Here is a 21,581-nt window from a genome sequence, read left to right as displayed (position 1 = left end):
AGTTTCAATTTCAGTGCTTGTGATTGGTCTATTCATATTTTCTATTTCTTCCTGAGTCAGTCTTCGTAGGTTGTGCATTTCTAAGAATTTGTCCATTTCTTCCAGGTTGTCCATTTTATTGGCATAGAGTTGCTTATAGTAATCTCTCATGATCTTTTGTATTTCTGCAGTGTCAGTTGTTACTTCTCCTTTTTCATTTCTAATTCTATTGATGTGAGTCTTCTCCCTTCTTTTCTTGATGAGTCTGGCTAATGGTTTGTCAATTTTGTTTATCTTCTCAAAGAACCAGCTTTTAGTTTGGTTGATCTTTGCTATCGTTTCCTTCATTTCTTTTTCATTTATTTCTGAGCTGATCTTTATGAGTTCTTTCCTTCTGCTAACTTTGGGGGTTTTTTGTTCTTCTTTCTCTAATTGCTTTAGGTGCAGGGTCAGGTTGTTTACTCGAAATGTTTCCTGTTTCTTAAGGTGGGATTGTATTGCTATAAACTTCCCCCTTAGAACTGCTTTTGCTGCGTCCCATAGGTTTTGGGTCGTCGTGTCTCCATTGTCATTTGTTTCTAGGTATTTTTTAATTTCCTCTTTGATTTCTTCAGTGATCACTTCGTTATTGAGTAGTGTATTGTTTAGCCTCCATGTGTTTGTATTTTTTACAGATCTTTTCCTGTAATTGATGTCTAGTCTCATAGCATTGTGGTCGGAAAAGATACTTGATACAATTTCAATTTTCTTAAATTTACCAAGGCTTGATTTGTGACCCAAGATATGATCTATCCTGGAGAATGTTCCATGAGCACTTGAGAAAAATGTGTATTCTGTTGTTTTTGGATGGAATGTCCTATAAATATCAACTAAGTCCATCTTTTTTAATGTATCATTTAAAGCTTGTGTTTCCTTATTTATTTTCATTTTGGATGATCTGTCCATTGGTGAAAGTGGGGTGTTAAAGTCCCCTACTATGATTGTGTTACTGTCGATTTCCCCTTTTATGGCTGTTAGTATTTGCCTTATGTATTGAGGTGCTCCTATGTTGGGTGCATAAATATTTACAATTGTTATATCTTCTTCTTGGATCGATCCCTTTATCGTTATGTAGTGTCCTTCTTTGTCTCTTCTAATAGTCTTTATTTTAAAGTCTATTTTGTCTGATATAAGAATTGCTACTCCAGCTTTCTTTTGATTTCCATTTGCATGGAATATCTTTTTCCATCCCCTTACTTTCAATCTGTATGTGTCTCTAGGTCTGAAGTGGGTCTCTTGTAGACAGCATATATATGGGTCTTGTTTTTGTATCCATTCAGCCACTCTGTGTCTTTTGGTGGGAGCATTTAGTCCATTTACATTTAAGGTAATTATTGATATGTATGTTTCTATTCCCATTTCCTTAATTGCTTTGGGTTCGTTATTGTAGGAATATTCCTTCTGTTGTGTGTCTTGCCTAGAGAAGTTCCTTAACATTTGTTGTAAAGCTGGTTTGGTGGTGCTGAACTCTCTCAGCTTTTGCTTGTCTGTAAACGTTTTAATTTCTCCATCAAATCTGAATGAGATCCTTGCTGGCTAGAGTAATCTTGGTTGCAGGTTTCTCTCCTTCATCACTTTAATTATGTCCTGCCACTCCCTTCTGGCTTGTAGAGTTTCTGCTGAGAGATCAGCTGTTAACCTGATGGGGATTCCGTTGTGTGTTATTTGTTGTTTTTGCCTTGCTGCTTTTAATATGATTTCTTTGTGTTTAATTTTTGACAGTTTGATTAGTATGTGTCTTGGCGTATTTCTCCTTGGATTTATTCTGTATGGGACTCTCTGTGCCTCCTGGACTTGATTCACTATTTCCTTTCCCATATTAGGGAAGTTTTCAACTATAATCTCTTCAAATATTTTCTCAGTCCCTTTCTTTTTCTCTTCTTCTTCTGGAACCCCTATAATTCGAATGTTGGTGCGTTTAATGTTGTCCCAGAGGTCTCTGAGACTGTCCTCTATTCTTTTCATTCTTTTTTCTTTATTTTTCTCTGCATCAGTTATTTCCACTATTTTATCTTCCACCTCACTTATCCGTTCTTCTGCCTCAGTTATTCTGCTATTGATCCCATCTAGAGTATTTTTCATTTCATTTATTGTGTTTTTAATCGATGCTTGATTCATCTTTAGTTCTTCTAGGTCCTTGTTAACTGTTTCTTGCATTTTGTCTATCCTATTTCCATGATTTTGGATCATCTTTACTATCATTATTCTGAATTCTTTTTCAGGTAGACTGCCTATTACCTCTTCATTTGTTAGGTCTGGCAGGTTTTTATTTTGCTCCTTCACCTGCTGTGTGTTTTTCTGCTTTCTCATTTTGCTTATGTTACTGTGTTTGGGGTCTCCTTTTTGCAGGCTGCAGATTCGTAGTTCCCGTTGTTTTTGGTATCTGTCCCCCGTGGCTAAGGTTGTTTCAGTAGGTTGTGTAGGCTTCCTGGTGGGGGGGACTAATGCCTGTGTTCTGGTGGTTGAGGCTCGATCTTGTCTTTCTGGTGGACAGGTCTACGTCTGGTGGTGTGTTTTGGGGTGCCTGTGGCCTTATTATGTTTTTAGGTAGCCTCTCTGCTAATGGGTGGGGTTGTGTTCCTGCCTTGCTAGTTGCTTGGCATAGGGTGACCAGCACTCTAGCTTGCTGGTCGTTGACTGAAGCTGGGTGCTGGTGTTGAGATGGAGATCCCTGGGAGATTTTCGCTGCTTGATATTATGTGGAGCTGGGAGGTCTCTTGTGGACCCGTGTCCTGAGGTTGGCTCTCCCACTTCAGAGGCACAGCACTGACTCCTGGCTGCAGCACCAAGAGCCTTCATTCACCCGGCTCAGAATAACAGTGAGAAAAAGTAGAAAGAAAGAATTAGTAGAAGAAAGAAAGAGAGAGGGAAAGAAAGGAAGAAGGGAAGAAAGGAAGGAAGGAAGGAAGAAAGAAAGAAAGGAGGGAGGGAGGGAGGAAGGATGGAAAGAAAGAAGGAAAGAAAGGAGGGAGGGAGGGAGGAATGAAAGCAAAAGGAAGAGTGAATGGAAGAAGGGAGGGAGGGAGGGAGGAAGGAAAGAAAGAAAGAAAGACAGGAGGGAGGGAGGGAGGAAGGAAAGAAAAAGGAAGAAGGAAAGGAGGAGCAGAGGGAGGGAGGGAGGAAGGGAAGGTAGGAAAAAAAGAAAGAGCAGGTAAAGTAAAATAGAATAAAGTATGAAATATAGTAGCGTTATTAAAATTAAAAAGTAATTATTGAAAAAAAAAACACGGACCGATAGAACCCTGGGACATATGGTGGAAGCAAAGCTATACAGAGAGAATCTTACACAGAAGATTACACATACACATTCACAAAAAGAGAGCAGGGGGAAAAATCAAAAATCTTGCTCTCCAAGTCCACCTCCTCGATTTGGGATAATTCGTTGTAAAAAGAGGAAAAGGGCGAGAAGTCTGAAATCTTGCTAAGTCCACCTCCTTAATTTGGGATAATTCGTTGTAAAAAGGGGGGAAAGTCTTAAATCTTGTCCTCAAAGTCCACTTCCTCAATTTGGGATGATTCGCTGTCCATTCATACACTCCACAGACGCAGGGCACATCAAATGGACCGTGGAGCTTTAATCCACTGCCTCCGAGGCTGCCCAGAGAGATTTCCCTGTCTCTGCTCTCACAACTCCCGGGTCTCAGCCTTGGACCTGGCCCCGCCTCTGCGCGTAGGTCGCCGGAGGGCGTCCGTTCTTCGCTCAGACAGGACGGGTTTAAAGGAGCCGCTGATTCGGGGGCTCTGGCTCACTCAGGCAGAGGGGAGGGAGGGGAATGCCCTCTCCTCGCGCACCAGGCAACAAAAGGGAAAAAAGTCTCTTGCCTCTCTGGTAGCTCCAGACCCTTTCCCCGGACTCCCTCCGGGCTAGCACTAACCCCTTCAGGCTCTCTTCCTGCCGCCAGCCCCAGTCCTCTCCCTGCGCTCTGACTGAAAGCCGATACTCGAGCCTCAGCTCCCTGCCCCGCCCGCCCCGGCGGCGAGCAGACAAGCCTCTCGGGCTGGTGTGTGCCTGAGGGCACCGATCCTCTGTGCCAAAATCTCTCCGCTTTGCCCTCCGCACCCCTGTTGCTGTGCTCTCCTCCACTACTCCGAAGCTTTCCCCCTCCGCCACCTGCAGTCTCCGCCCGCGAAGGGGCTTGTAGTGTGTAGAAACCTTCCCTCCTTCACGGCTCCCTCCCACTGGTGCAGGTCCCGTCCATATCCTATTGTCTCTGTTTATTCTTTTTTTCTTTTGACCTACCCAGGTATGTGGGGAGTTTCTTGCCTTTTGGGGGGTCTGAGGTCTTCTGTCAGCGTTCAGTAGGTGTTCTGTTGGAGTTGTTCCACGTGTAGATGAATTTCTGATGTATCTGTGGGGAGGAAGGTGATCTCCGCATCTTACTCTTCCGCCATCTTCCTCCGGCTCCTTATCTTGCTTCTTCATCTGCTGTGTGTTTTTGTTGTCTTCTCATTTTGCTTATCTTATTGTGTTTCGGGTCTCCTTTTCTCAGGCTGCAGGTTTGTTTTTCCCATTCTTTTTGGTGTCTGACCCCAGTGGCTAAGTTTGGTTCAGTGGGTTGTGTAGGGTTACTGGTGGAGGGGACTAGTTCATGTGTTCTGGTGGATGAGGCTGGATCTTGTCTTTCTGGTGGGCAGGTTCACATCTGATGGTGTGTTTTGGGGTGTCTGTGGCCTATTATGATTTTAAGCAACCTCTCTGCTAATGGATGTTCTTGTGTTCTTGTCTTGCTAGTTGTTTGGCAAAGGGTGTCCAGCACTGTAGCTTACTGGTCATTGAGTGAAGCTGGGTGTTGGTGTTGAGATAGGGATCTCTGTGAGATTGCTGCCATTTGATATTACGTGGAGCTGGGAGGTCTCTTGTGGATCAGTGTCCTGAATTTGGCTCTCTCAACTCAGAGGCACAGCACTGTCTCCTGGCTGGAGCACCAAGAACCTTTCATCCACACAGCTCAGAATAAAAGGGAGAAAAAATAGAAAGAAAGGAGGATAAAATAAAGTACAGTAAAGTAAAATAAAGTTATTAAAATAAAAATTATGAAATAAATATCAAGAAAACAGTTTTAAAAATTAAAAAACAAAGACAAAACAAGGGATGGACAGAACCCTAGGACAAATGGTGAAAACAAAGCTATACAGACAAAATCACACACAAAAGCATACACATACACACTCACAAAAAGAGAAAAAGGGGAAAAAATAATTTATCTTTGTATCTCCTCAATTTGGGATGATTCTTTGTCTGTTCAGGTATACCACAGATGCAGGGTACATCAAGTTGATTGTGGAGCTTTAATCCAGTGCTTCTGAGGCTGCTGGGAGAAATTTCCCTTTCTGTTCTTTGTTCACACAGCTCTCAGGGTTCAGCTTCAGATTTGGACTCGTCTCTGCATGTAGGTCACCTGGGGGCATCTGTTCTTTGCTCAGACAGGATGGGGTTAGAGGAGCAGCTGCTTAGGGGGCTCTGGCTCACTCAGGCCGGGGGGAGGGAGGGGTACAGATGCAGGGTGAGCCTGCAGCAGCAGAGGCCTGTGTGACAGTGCATCAGCCTGAGGTGTGCCATGCATTCTCCCGGGGAAGTTCTCCCTGCATCACGGGACCCTGGCAGTGACGGGCCACACAGGCTCCCAGGAGGGCAGGTGGATAGTGACCTGTGCTTGCTCACAGGTTTCTTGGTGGTGGCAGCAGGAGCCTTAGTGTCTCATGTCCGTCTATGGGGTCTGAGCTGATAGCCTCATCTCATGGCCGTCTTTGGAGCTCCTTTAAGCAGTGCTCTAAATCCCATCTCCTCATGCACCAGGAAACAAAGAGGGAAGAAAAAGCCTCTTGCCTCTTTAGCAGGTTCAGTCTTTTCCCCCGACTCCCTCCCACCTAGCTGTGGTTCACTAGCCCCTTCAGGCTGTGTTCACGCTGCCAACACCAGTCCTCTCCGTGTAATCCAACCGAAGCCCAAGCCTCAGCTCCCAGCCCCTGCCCGCCCCAGTGGGTGAGCAGACAAGCCTCTTGGACTCTTGAGTTCTGGTCAGCACCAATCCTCTGTGCAGGAATCTCTCCACGTTGCCCTCTGCACCCCTGTTGCTGAACTCTCCTCCATGGCTCCGAAGCTTCTCCCCTCTGCCACCTGCAGTCTCCACCCACAAAGGGGCTTCCTAGTGTGTGGAAACGTTTCCTCCTTCACAGCTCCCTTCCACTGGTGCAGGTCCCATCCCTATTCTTTTGTCTCTGTTTTTTCTTTTTTCTTTTGCCCTACCCAGGTACATGGGGGGTTTCTTGCCTTTTGGGAGATCGGAGGTCTTCTGTCAGCGTTCAGTAGGTGTTCTATAGGAGAAGTTCCACATGCAGATGTATTTCTGATGTACTTGTGGGGAGGAAGGTGATCTCCACATCTTACTCTTCCGCCATCTTGAAGCTCCTCAAGCGTAACTTTTTACAAGTAGATTTCCATTCTTTTGATCTTTATTAAGTGATACCACATGCACTCAAAGGAAACTAATTTGATCCTCAGCTCTTTTTCTTTATTAGGAAGTTTATCCTACTTGTTCTAATGATATAAATTAATCTTTAGTGAATTTTTATTAAGTATCTTCTCATTTTTGTGTCAATTACAAATACAAGTAACACAATGGCATAAAATAGTAAAACTAAACACAAGCTGAAAGGACAAGGCATGCCCTTCAGTAAAACCTTTGGCAGTTGCTGGTCCTCTACGAAACAAGCACGTTGGTGAATTCTATGAAACATTTAGAGAAGAGCTAACACCGATCCTTCTCAAACTCATGAAAAAAAATTGCAGAGGGAGGTGCACTCCCAAATCCATTCTACAAAGCCACCATCACCCTGATACCAAAACCAGAAAAATATATCACAAAAAAATAAAATTATGGACCAATACCACTAATGAACATAGATGCAAAAATCCTAAACAAAATACTAGCAAACAGAATCCAACAACATTTTAAAAGTATCATACACCATGATCAGGTGGGATTTACTCCAGGGATGCAAGCATTCTTCAATATATGCAAATCAATCAATGAGATACACCATATTAATAAATTAAATAATAAAACCATATGATCATCTCAATAGATGCAGAAAATCTTTTGAGAAAATTCAACACCAATTTATGATTAAAACTCTCCAGAAAATGAGCATAGAGGGAAACTTCCTCAACATAATAAAAGCCATATATGACAAACTCACAGCAAGCATCATACTCAATGGTGAAAAACTGAAAGCATTTCCACTAAAATCAGGAACAAGACAAGGATGTCTACACTTGCCACGCTTATTCAACATAGTTTTGGAAGTCCTAACCATGGCAATCAGAGAAGAAAAAGAAATAAAAAGAATACAAATTGGAAAAGAAGAACAAAAACTGTCACTGCAAATGACATGATACTAAACATAGAAAATCCTGAAGATGCCACCAGAAAACTACTAGAACTCAACAATGAATTTGGTAAGGTTGCAGGATCCAAAATTAATTCACAGAAATCTCTTGCATTCCTATACACTAACAATGAAAAATCAGAAAGAGAAATTAAGGAAACAATCCCATTTACCATCACAACAAAAAGAATAAAATACTTAGGAATAAACCTACCTAAGGAGGTGAAAGACATGTACTCAGAAAACTATAAAACACTAATGAAAGAAATCAAAGATAAAAAAACAGATAGAGAAATATACTATGTTCGTGGATTGGAAGAATCAATATTGTGAAAATGACTATGCCACCCAAAGCAATCTACAGATTCAGTGCTATCCCTATCAAAAAACCAATGGCATTCTTCACAGAATCAGAACAAAAAATTTTACAATTCGTATAGGAACACAAAAGACCCTGAATAGCCAAAGCAATCTTGAGAAAGAAAAATGGAGCTGGAGGAATTCAGGCTCCCTGACTTCAAACTAAGCTACAGTAATCAAGACAGTATGGTGCTGGAACAAAAAGAGAAATATAGATCAATGGAACAGGATAGAAAGCCCAGAGATAATCCCACGCACATATAGTCACCTAATTTATGACAATGGAGACAAGAACATACAATGGAGAAAAGAGAGCCTCTTCAATAAGTGGTGCTAGGAAAACTGGACAGCTACATGTAAAAGAATGAAATTAGAACACTACATAACACCATACACAAAAATAAACTCCAAATGGATTAAAGACCTAAATGTAAGACCAGACACTATCAAACTCTTAGAGAAAAAGTACAGGAAAAACACTCTGACATAAACCACAGCAAGATCTTTTTTGACTCACCTCCTGGAGTAATGAAGATATAAACAAAAATAAACAAATGTGACCTAATTTAACTTAAAAGCTTTTGCCCAGCAAAGGAAACTACAAACAGGACAAAAAGACAACCTTCAAAATGGGAGAAAATATTTGCAAATGAAACAACGGACAAAGGATTAATCTCCAAAATATACAAACAGCACATGGAGCTCAATATCAAACAAACAAACGACCCCCCCGCCCAAAATAAAGTGGGTGGAAGATCTAAATAGACATTTCTCCAAAGAAGACATACAGGTGGCCAAGAGGCACATGAAAACATGTTCAACATCACTAATTATTAGAGCAATGCAAATCAAAAGTACAATAAGGTATGACCTTACATGGTCAGAATGGCCATTATTAAATAATCTAGAAACAATAAATGTTGGAAAGTGTTGGTGAGAAGGGATCCCTCCTGCATGTTGGTGGAAATGTAAATTGATACAATCATTATGGAGGACAGTATGGAGGTTCCTTAAAAAGCTAAAACTACCATATGACCCATCAATCCCACTACTGGGCATATACCCTGAGAAAATCATAGTTCAAAAAGAGTCAGGTACCACAATGTTCATTGCAGCACTATTTACAATAGCCAGGACATGAAACAAACCTAAATGTCCATTGACAGATGAATGGATAAATAAGATGTTGCACATATATACAATAAAATATTACTCAGCCATAAAAGGAAATGCAATTGAGTTATTTGTAGTTAGGTGGATGGACTTAGAAACTGTTATACAGAGTGAAGTAAGTCAGAAATAGGAAAACAAATACCATATGTTAATGCATATATATGGAATCTAAAAAAAAAAATTGGTTCTGATGAACCTAGGGGCAGGACAGGAATAAAGACGCAGACGTAGAGAATGGACTTGAGGACATGGGGAGGGGGAAGTGTAAGCTGGGACGAAGTGAGAGAGTGGCATGGACATATATACACTACGAAATATAAAATAGATAGCTAGTGGGAAGCAGCCACATAGCACAGGGAGATCAGCTTGGTGCTTTGCGACGACGTAGAGGGGTGGTATAGGGAGCGTGGGAGGGAGGCTCAAGAGGGAGGGGATATGGGGATATATGTATGCATATGGCTGATTCACTTTGTTGTACAACAGAAACTAACACAGTATTGTGAAACAATTTTACTCCAATAAAGATGTATTAAAAAAAAACACACAACCACATCGACCTCATCCTTTTGAGAGAAACCTCTTTATGTTCTAAGCTGATGATAAGCCACAGTTAAAAAAAAAAAGTACATGAGTCTCCCTAATTATCTTCACTATGTCTAAAGAACAAAATAGCCTATGCTACATACCTACTGTCACTGCTGCCCCCCCCCCCCCCACTATTCAGAGTTTTATCTACCTTTTCTTTCCTCCCCGTATTACATGATGGGAGAGAGAATTTTAAAAGTAGTTGTTGAATCATCTGATGTTCTTTAACTGCAACAGTTATACTCCCTAGTTACACATTACAGTAACCTGGGAAGCTTTTAAAATTAACCTATTCCAGGTGCCATTAAATCATATTTTCTGGTGTTGGGGAGACAAGACGCCCCAAACAAAGTAAAATAGTTTATATATAATATGAGGTGATTAATATGTTAAAATGCAAAGCAAAAGTGAGTTCATAGAAGGTAGTGATTATTGTTAGCTGAAGTTTTAAAAGAACATAGGTGGAGTTGGGGCTTGAGTTAGAACATTCAAATATCCTAGATGGAGGCCTAAGGAGAGAGCTTGATGGAAGGAAAAATTATGAACTATGCCTGAGACTCCAAATGAACTCAAATTGGTTGGGGAAGAGTGATGAGACAAGACTGGATAATTTTAATATTCATTTGGGAAGCAATGGAAATTGATATTATAAAACCAGATGATGGAGATGATTGAATAGAAGGCTGAGGGTTCATCCTGTAGTTAAAATTGTTTTCATCAGAGAGGAAGGGAACGGAATTAGAGAGAGAGAACAGCATCCAAAGCTCTTGGGGGTCTTGAGGGTGCCCAGTTACAGTCCTGCTGTTTTCTGCAGCAGGTTTGATGATTTGGAGCTATCACTCTTCTCTCGATATATATCTTTCTCATTGCTCATTACCTAATGCTCATATCCCTGATACCTAGATTGTATGTGCAACTATTAGAATGTGTTTGCATTTATGGAATATGTCTCTGGTATTATTCATTGTACATCTTCTAACAGCAACTCACAAAATTTAAGTAGTTTCACAATGGTAATGAGCTTTACTCTAGTTACGTCTTGGATAAATCACCTAACCTCTTCAGTCTTGTTTTTTTCATTTATGCAACAAAGATACAAGTCTAGGTATTTTCTAATCTTATGTATAGAACTAACATCACATACATTTCTTATGATTATTCTCAGCCATAAAAAGGATAAGGCTTGTAACTGGGACTGTTTCTTTCTTTCTTTTTCTTTTTTTTTTTAAAGAAGATGTTGGGGTAGGAGTTTATGAATTAATTAATTTATTTTTGCTGTGTTGTGTCTTTCGTTTCTGAGTGAGGGCTTTCTCTAGCTGTGGCAAGCAGGGGCCACTCTTCATTGTGGTGCACAGGCCTCTCACTGTCGTGGCCTCTCTTGTTGTGGAGGATAGGCTCCAGATGTGCAGGCTCAGTAGTTGTGGCTCACAGGCCCAGTTGCTCCGCGGCATGTGGGATCTTCCCAGACCAGGGCTTGAACCCGTGTCCCCTGCATTGGCAGGCGGATTCTCAACCACTGTGCCACCAGGGAAGCCCGGGACTGTTTCTTAACCATTTGCCCCCACTAGGTTTGGGCACACTATTATTTAAATAAAGAAGTGTACATCTTTCATTTTTTTCTGATCAATTCAAATAAAAATAACATGTTTGACAAGAAGGAAAGAATATTGATCTTATTTATTTTCATTCTTTAGAACTGATGAATGAAGGCAAATAATACAATTGTAGGCCAATAAACTATACTGACATAAATATTTGTGACCAATAAAGGAAATCATCAGATTCCATGTCATTTATACATAAAGTTTACAGAGCAAATAGTTAATCTTTAAAAGATTTTAATATATACTCCAAAAATGGACAATTTAGGAGTACATAATTATATAACATCGATTCTGTTAGATATGTGAATGTATATATTTTTGTTTTCCATAAAATAATTTCATGCTTATAAAAGTCACCCTAAGTCAACGTGGGACAAAGAGAACAACATACAGTAGAAATAAACCAAGTAGTAAATGGGATATAAGTAAGGAAAATATTATAAAGCAGTTACATTGTTGACGCAAAAGAAAATAACAAATTCACTTTTCTATTACTTAGTGGTAATTCACAATCATTTCCAGGAATTCTGTGAGAATTTAAGGCCATTTGTTCTAAAGATATGTTTTAATTTAGACACAACTGTCATTCTTGTCACAAAACTGCAATTCTCATAAAAACTGTACGTGCAAAAACTCTTTACAATTAATCGTGGATAGGCAGATCAGTCAGTATATAGGAGTGGGTTATTTCACAAATGTGTTGTGTACTAAGTCACATGGTTGTGTACATTTAAATGGGAATTTCGCAAAAAACTTCCAGCCTGTGCACCCTGCGTGTCAACTTGGAAAGGAATTCAAACCAAGAGAGCCAGTATCCCTCTGACTTAAAATATCTAGACAAGGTACAATGAAATAGAAAGTTTAAAACATCTGCTACATGGTTCACAGTCAAATATTCTGGATTTTAGTCTTTCTACATGGTATTGTAATATAAAGATGCTACTTTTTACACAAAGTATTTTCTGTGCATTTACAGTTCACGATGTTTGACTTTTTATTATTTCTACTTAGCATTACAAAACATAAACAAATTGCAGCCTAAATTTAGAATCTAAACTTCATGAAAAATGTATGTTCTTTCAGAATACACATCTGCTAAGTGTAAACTCCCATACTTGGCAAATGGCTCAGAGGAACTGATTACTAAGCAGATGCAGCTTCATAAGACAATTCACTTACTGAGAAATATGAAAGTATCTTCACCTTCCCTTGCTTGCAATTGCATTTCTCCAGACAGTCATTCAAAGAGATATTGCTCTTGTGATTACAGCTATTGCAATTTAGAAGGCAAAGGATTCAATATTCAAAACTTGTATTCTTAAGAACAGTTATAAAAGTATTGGAATTTAAAAAGTAGTAACATGTAAACATTGATATAGAGAGACTGCTTTCCTATATACCTAGCAGTCAAGGACAATATTTGAGTTAAAAACACAGGTTGTGCTTTTTCCCAACAGTACATTGGAAATTAGCTGTTTCTGTCCAGAAAACATTTAAAGATTCAGAGAAGACATCCATATTTTGCTTCAAGCATTTAAACAATTATTCTGTTGCTCATGCAACAACCGTAGTTTACAGTTTTGGTTTAAGAAGATAATAAATTTTGGATCCAAGAAAGCATACAAACCAATACTGCTGAAACCAAACTGAGAAAAGTATCTCATTCCCTAGTTCCTTATAGAGCACCAGGAGAAAAGCATGGACTCAGCAGTTCTAACTGAAGTGTAGTTACATTAGCATTTCGGAGCACAGTCATATTTGAGTATGTAACACATGCGTAGGTGGGGTGTACGGGGGAGGTGCAGGCGATGGCTTGATTCCTCTGGCCCTCATGTAGGAGAGAAACTGCTCTGGGATCTCCGCTAGGACATCTTTAGCTAATCTAGCCATGCTGAGTATGTGGTTTCCGCTTCTGTCAATATAATCCCTGAATGGCACAAACTAAATCAGAGGTGAAAGAAAGTTATTTAACAGACCTTAGCAAGCTATTTAAATAAATTAAAAAATAGACACAAAAACCAACATATGTAAACATTTGGTTGTAGGAGAATCAGAGAAGCCTGGAGTAATGGTGAGATGCATGATAATAACTATGCATTTTAAATATATTTGATTTATTACAAATAGCTCTAACAGTGACCACAACTTTCTAATATATACTTTATCTAATAAGGGATGTAATCTTTATCTATGTTTTTCCCCACAATAACTCTTGTCTCCGGGTCCTGATACACCCATCATGTTGCTACATGTATTCTGCAGTTTTGAGTTCGACACTTAGGTGGATGGAGCATTAACCTCTTCAGGGCTCAGTTTCTTGTCAAATGGAATTAATGCATGCTTAATTCAGCTTTCAATGTAGAAGTATTACTCAAATCAGAGTTAAAAATAATGTATATTGGGGCTTCCCTGGTGGCGCAGTGGTTGAAAGTCCGCCTGCCGATGCAGAGGACACGGGTTCGTGCCCCGGTCCGGGAGGATCCCCCATGCCGCGGAGCGGCTGGGCCCGTGAGCCATGGCCGCTGGGCCTGCGCGTCCGGAGCCTGTGCTCCGCGACGGGAGAGGCCACAACAGTGAGAGGCCCGCGTACCGCAAAAAAAAAAAAAAAAAAAAAAAAAAAATAATGTATATTGTTAAAGAGTCCTAAACACATGTAAAGTATTTTTAATTATATTACTAGACCATCAAATCACATGGACAATGAATATAAAATTTACACAGTTCACATTAGTAGGTACCCAAAATATTCAGTACATTGAATCTAGCCCCAAATGTTTGTTTTTTATATCTGTTATTTGGAAAGGCAAAACATAAACAACCAAAAACCCTCAGTGTAAGATTTTGGTATACTTTTCATTGAAATATCATCAAATATCAATATTCTTATTTTTACATTACATAAAAATGATTGTTCTATCTTTATATAAACAATCATGTGAGAATACTTATCACTGAATACTCTGGCAATATATTGCCTGATTCCATTCTCATTTATAATGGTTACTTAATAAACACTGTGCTGTTTGTGGGCATTAGTTCAATTTCTCCTTACAGACATCATGATTCTTGAAAGCAACTGGGAATGATTGTAACTGTTAATGCTGTGATAGTTTGGGGACACAGTAATTTTAGGTTTTGGAGAAAAGGCACAGCGAAGACATTTCAGGAGGTTGAACAATTTTCAAATATAATATTTTAAAGTTTATATTAAATCATTTTTTCCTCCAGAGAAACAGAGAGTGTTCACACTCTCATCTCATACTGTAATGTAACTGTTTTAAATTTATTATGAAAAATTTACTTTTGATTTAAGCAGTTACTCAAGATGTGCCTTCAGAAAATTAACTTTTATTAGGAAACAGACTTTAAACCACTCAGGTTGCGACAGATAAAGCAGGTTAAAATGTTAAGGAATCAAAAAGCAAATGTAACACCATTTATGCAGTGAAAGCAGTCTCTTTTAAGAAAGAGCAGAAAAGTACTCCTTTCTTTTTAAAATAAGGCACCTTATAGACAGAAGCATACCCATATGACCATAATTTTACCCTGTCTTGATACCAGGTGGAAAACTCAGCACAACTTTTAGAAAAGTTTGATAGAAAGGTGACAAATATTTCTCTTACCTTAAAGGTAGCTAAGTAAGGGTAAGAAAAAACTAACAGAGTAAATATAATCTTCAGCTGAGAAGAGAAATAGGAGGATATGAACATTTGTGAAGTTATATCATCTGACTTGGACAAGACCTGACAAAGAGGTGCAAACAAAGTTAGGTTTATTTTTCTCTCTGAAACTATAATTAGAAAGGTAAGAAAATAAGAATCAACATAGTGAGGGATTAATAAGAAAAAGATATCTAATTTCAGCTATAGCTTATTTCACTCTTATTTTAAAAGGCATAGTATTTTAAAAAATTAGTAATGATATGGTTAGTATATACATAATTACCTTTTTAAAATTTTATTTACTTTTAACATCTTTATTGGAGTATAATTGCTTTACAATGGTGTGTTAGTTTCTGCTTTATAACAAAGTGAATCAGCTATACATATACATAATTATCTTTTAAACTATTTCTTAGATCAGTTTTTGAAGAATCTATAACTAATACCTACATTTCAGGGAAATGGCGACACTCTAGCAGATAGTTGATACTTCTCTAGGGAAGGGGGATATTATACCTGCTGTGTTTTTCCTTTACCTCAACTTTGCTCTTATATTTACTTTTATTTTGGTCTTTACTCTTCTCTTAGACCATGGTAATTAAATTCAATTATCTTTTTACTCCCTATTCTCACAAACTCTGGAATTAGACTTCCCGGGTTCAGATGCTGGTTCTGCTGCTTATTAGCTGTGTGGTCTTGGACAAGTTATATTCTACTCTGACTCAGTTTCCTCTTCTATAGAATGAGGATAAAAATAATAATGCTTACTTCATTAGGTTGCTGTATTAAATAAGTCAACACATAAGTGCATAAAATAGTGTTCAACTCATAATATGTATAGTATGATAGTCATTATTATTACTATTCATTAATTTATAAATTTATATATGCAATATAAATATGAGACTTTTCTTTCTAGTCTTTTGTTTACATTCATATCAAACTTTAAATATTTTTATCAATTTTTTATCTCTTTCAAACTTAGGTACCAGTATTATAATCTAAAACTGTAATTCCTGACCTTTTTGTTATTTTAAAGCACCTGTTTTTTCACCTTTCCAGCAAATGCTATAGGATGTGCTAAATTTTTTATTGAAGTAAATACAAATTCATTTTCAAGAATGTTATGACACTCTGGAATGTCAAAACTAAGATTCATAATCACTGTTCTCATAATATATACACTTCTACTCATCTTTAAAACATGTTCATAAACAATGGATAAGAAAGAAATCTTAGTTTTCAGCCAAGGAGGGAAGAATATATCTCATTTAACTTAACGTTTGCTAAATGCGGGCACAGATTCTGATTCATCCCTTGAGTATTAAGGGACCTTGCCCCTGGGTTAAGAGTAACTGTTATAGCAAGTGATATTATCAACAGGAGCACCTCTTATCCCACATGTGTGTTGGGAGCAGAGAAAAAGATGTTGAGAATCTTCTACTCACTAACCTAAATTATCTAATCCTTTTCCAAAGGAATATTCATCTCTTCAGTCAAGTCATGAGGTACTTCCCTAAGTGAGAGATGAAAATGACAAGCAACTCTCTTTCCTTTGCCTCTTATTAATGTTAAACCTTACACTTTTGATGACAAAAATATATTCTCTTTCTTTTTGGACTATTGCTGATATCCTTCTACAGTAACAATTTTCCACTCAACTTCTCAGACCCCTCTGTTTATTGTCCCTTTTAATCACTCATTTCTGATCACTGTACCTGGGGACCTCCTGTTCAAAATAACACTCACACATTTGTGAATGTATGTTGATCACTGACTATTACCACAAATTAACTTGGACCCTTAAACTGTTCAGGTTATAGGAACAAATCATTTTTACTTTGCACTAATTTATCCCATTCATATGAAGAATACAAATAAATGCATTCTGTTCAGTTGAAATATACCATTTCCTTGACACGCTACATCTTTCTTTTAGCATCTATCCTGGACAAGGAAAATGTTCTATGTGGTTGCTCTAACAGCTAGCTTTGCCTATTTGTGAAGAAAGTTTGAATCAGTTTGGGCAAATGAGCTTTTAGTTGTGGTTCTGCTCAATTTTATTTGATTGTTCCCACTTTGCAGAGCTCCATTAGTGATTTTCAAGTCTAAGCCTTCAAGATAATTATTCTCCTCTTAATGAAAGATATGATTTAAATATAATTTTTAAGGAAATGATAGGCTGGACAGCAGCTGAATGCAGCCAGGAGAAATGATATTGCATTATATACAATGGCCAATCCACAGCACAAGCAAGCAAACAAACAAATGGAAAGCCTTTACATATATTGATTTAAGAAAATAATTCATTTAAGTTTTAGAATAACAACCATAGAATCTCTTCCTGCATACTGTTTATATTATAGTCATATGAGAGTGAATCTTGAGGCAATGAACATAATCATATATAAGACTGACTACAGTGTCATATGTCAAGGTACAGCTACTATGAAACAGTGACATAAAAATGCCTTCCCACTGTACTATGCCAACATACTAACTAATAATAATAACTGAAACTGATATTAATGCATTTATTGTGCAACTTGTAGGTGAGAGGCCTTCTGCTAAGTGATTTAGTATAATATCTCATTCAGTTTCTTACAAAGCAAAAAGGTAAGAGAGTCTAAATACACCCTATTTTCTGATATTATTTTAGCCAGCAGTGTTTATAACATTGATTATGATGGCTTAGATATTTCCTGGTGGTAGGAAGATTGACAATATTATTCTTGGTGTGCCCTTCCAACCCCAATATTATACATATTCAAGAATATTTCTATTCTTAAAAATAACTCATTTAAAAAATGTTTTAGTGAATGGTAGGACCAGGAAACCTGTAATGGTGGAATGTTTTAACATTTTATTCAAGGTGAGAGAAAATATGCTAATTCTTGAACACAATGTGATATATAAATGTTTACCCTGGGACCTTTTTTTTTTTTTTTGCGGTACGCGGGCCTTTCACTGTTGTGGCCTCTCCCGTTGTGGAGCACAGGCTCCGGATGCGCAGGCTCAGCAGCCATGGCTCACAGGCCTAGCCGCTCTGCAGCATGTGGGATCTTACTGGACCGGGGCACGAACCCGTGTCCCCTGCATCGGCAGGCGGACTCTCAACCACTGCGCCACAGGGAAGCCCAGTGGGAACTATTTTTAATAGACCAATCACCATTTAAGAACTTTTCCATGAAATTAGAAAAGGGTGCATCAGATATCCTTAACTAAATATAGACATGTAAGTCAAGGTGTCACTGTCATTCAGGAGTCTACTAATTCTCTGGGAAGATTTTAGTTTCCTGTTCAGTATCTGTGAGATCTCATGACTCTTTCACTTCAACTTTACATGGTAGAATCCCTTGAGTGCTTAGCTATATCCTCAGGTGTCTTCAAAATCTTTGGTGATCTCAGTGTCACTTTATGGTGATAGACCAGTCTCAAGATTTTGACTTTCAATGAGAGGAAATATATAATTATATATATATATATATATATATATATATATATATATATATATATATATATGTGTGTGTGTGTGTGTGTGTGTGTGTGTGTGTGTGTGTGTGTGTGTGTGTGTTTATGTATCTTATACTGATAAGTAACAAAGTATTTTCATGTCTGTTACTTCCTCTGAGACTCACTACATCATGGAAAGAGCAAAGATAAAAGAATGGAGTCTGGAGGTAATGAAAGAAAGGCTCAAGGGAGATTTACTGACTTGTTCAAGATCATAGATCTGAGTCCTATCTCACTATTCTGTCCAATGTAGCATATCCAATTAGAGATGAAGTACTTTCATGATCAAGGAAATTTTTGTTTTATAAATAAAATAACCAACAAGTGTTGGTTGTCACTAACATAACATGTTAATCCTCTTAAAGTAAATCTTAATGATGTGAGCAATCTTAACTACCTTCTAAAGGAGAGAGTAATACCAGTTTCCCTTTAGCATCATTTAAATCATACTATGAGATATGAAGCTGTCTCCTTTAACTTTGTAAAAATGCATTCCAACAGCAACATAATACATTTTAAAGGACTTCAAATTCATACTTCCATGCAGTAATTTGATTTTTTGGTTACTGTGAACTGGACATTATGAAGAGATTTTTAGAAAAAGTGTAATTACTTGGACTTATAATTATGCTAATCAGCATAAGGTGAATAATCGTGTGTCTACTTATAAAAAACAAAACATCATGGGATTCTTAAATAGATGACCACATCACCATGTTCCCTTTCTCAGCTGCTTTTAAACAAATTATTCATGTGTGTGTGTGCTTTTTACGCTACCAAGGACATTAGGTTAAAATGTTAACATTTTAATGTTAATATTTAAACATTAGGTTTAAATCATATTTAATTATCTTCTTAAAAAACTGTTATACAGATGTTTCTATTTTAAAACTTAATTTTGCTGACAAATGAAGAAGAATGCTTTTTTATCTTTGTGAAGATTAATCTTTATATTTACAGATTATTTTACATTATTCTCCCTCTCTAATTTTTAAAATTTTTTTGTTGTATTTTACTGAGTTCTATTTCAGTAATGTAATGTATTTTATATATATTATCTGATAGAATCTTTAAACAATGCCAGAACACTGAAATTTAGAAAGCTTATCCAAGTTATCACAGTGGACAATCCAGGATTTGAACCAAATTCTCTTGGATTTCAAATTAGATTATCTTAATGACTGTATTATGGGTGAATATATAGGTTGTTATTTAGGAGATAATATTGAATTCCATTGTTTGCTCCTTTAAGTGCTCAAATTGTACTGAGAACTTTCCTTTACATTTAGTCTTCCCTTCACAGTCTTTTTTTGCTTCTGACATCCTAAAAGATATGAAGACTCTAAAGTATGCAGAAATTTTGTTGATTTAACTCCTTTGTTTCAATTATAAAATTTAACTGCTTTTTTTCTTTCTATTCACTCCTAGAATAGTAGGCTTTAGTTAAGTATTTTTCTTGATTCTAATAGAATCATGAATCATATATATGTCTATATATCTATATATAGAGATATATAACCTATTATTATGTTATATTTCATTATAGTATTATACATATTATTATGTTACCTTGTATTATATTAGTATTATTATTTATATATTTTATATAATTTTAATATTTATATATAATTATAAGATATATTTTTCCACTTTTCTAACCATAACCTATGGGGGAAATAGAACAAAATCTACATTTTTGGTTTGTTTCTACTGTTTACTTACACTGAATATGTATCAGCTGTCTTAAAATTTTATCTTTACTGAGGTCTAAGTAATAAATAGATAGCATCATTAAAAGCCTGTTATGTTTCTAGCTTTTAATTTTACTAAAGATCTCAATGATATTTTCTGGTAATAATAAAGTAGGAAAGGACACTTATTAACAATTCTATTTTATATATGGTGAACATGAAGAACGGGTGAAAATAATTTGCTGCTTATTCTAGGCCATTACTTAACATGCATTTTATAGAGAATCAACTGCCTAAATTAAACAGAACCTGAGACTCTTGATTTCAATTTAAACTCTTCATTTACAAATCAGAGCTGACATGGGCTCTTCACAATGAACAAAATAAACAATTTTCATTAAATTTCTTACCTGCACAATGTCCCTTTCAGCATATTTTCCTCTGGAGGAAACTCTTACATCATCTCCATCCAATTCAACCATTGCTTGAAAATAAAAAAGGATAATTTATTCAGTGCATTTTAGCTAAATACTATAACAAATGTTGGCAATAATGAAATCAAGATACAAAGTAGCAATATGTCCTATGTCAAAGGCAAAAAGCTTGTTGATCCTTTCATCTCCTCGGTGATTTCTTCCACAAAACTTAACTGAGTGCAAATTTTACAAGTGGAGAAAGCATGCTAAGACCTCATGTGACCCTTTGAAAGATGAGGAGAGCGTATGAAGTGTAGAAGTCTTTAGGTACATCTCCCAATTCTATAGATCCTTAACTCTGGATTACATGCTTACATGACTGATTCAGCAAGTGATGCTAATTCATTCAATTTTAATTTTTTCTTTCTAATTTAAGAAACTAGGCACTAATAATTATAGAACTTCCAATAACAATTTGAACTTTATTCTCTTTGAAACTACACAAAGCTATATAATCATATTGTCTGTAATCTTTTTATGAATAGATTTATAAACAAAAAGGCATTTTCTCTGCTCTTATAGTGATTGGATAAAGCATGAAATTACTGAAGTATGATTTTTTTGTTGATTAAAAATAATTTCAACATTACATAGATCAACTGGTATTTGGGAATGCTGTGATATAATGGGACAGCTTGTATACAATAATGTCACGCTGCAATTAAGAACATTTTCCAGAGTTTAATGTTTCAGTGAGAATTCTCTAAATAACTAATTACATGAGGAATGCTAATTTGTATTTAAAGTATATTCTCGTACTAATAATCCATTTTGTATGCACATGATATTCACCAGACTCCAGAGAGCCACTTGCAATTATGCTTGCTTTGTCGCCTTCTAAAAAATACTAGAATACAATCCTCATTTCACTATTTTCTTCAGTGCTTGGATAATGCATTTGGGTTAAAGACATTTTAATCTTTTTTCCTATTTTATTTTTTTTTGATTGAGGTATAATTGACAAATAACTATATTATTTTTAGCTATATAACATAATGATTTGCTACTTGTATATACTGTGAAATGATCACTGATCACCACAATGAGTCTAGTTGACCATACATAATTAAAAATCTTTTTCTTCTGATGAGAACTTTTAAGATCTATTCT

The 21,581-nt window shown here is 37.0% G+C and overlaps 1 protein-coding gene across 1 annotated transcript in view; it reads right to left on the bottom strand.

Moving 5' to 3' along the window:
* Positions 1-12,881: 12,881 nt before the first annotated feature.
* Positions 12,882-21,581, bottom strand: part of CPNE8 (copine 8) — a gene marked incomplete at both ends in the record, with an annotated part of 219,565 nt that continues 210,865 nt past the window's right edge. The window contains 2 exons of the mRNA XM_079714215.1: positions 12,882-13,070; positions 20,406-20,479. Of these exons, the coding sequence (XP_079570341.1) occupies positions 12,882-13,070; positions 20,406-20,479 (263 nt within the window). The remainder of the gene's footprint in view (positions 13,071-20,405; positions 20,480-21,581) is intronic.

Source organism: Hyperoodon ampullatus, assembly GCF_949752795.1.
Source record: "Hyperoodon ampullatus genome assembly, chromosome: 11".
Lineage (NCBI taxonomy): Eukaryota > Metazoa > Chordata > Mammalia > Artiodactyla > Ziphiidae > Hyperoodon > Hyperoodon ampullatus.
Note: the sequence above shows the minus strand (reverse complement) of the source record. Positions and strands in the feature narration are given on the sequence as shown.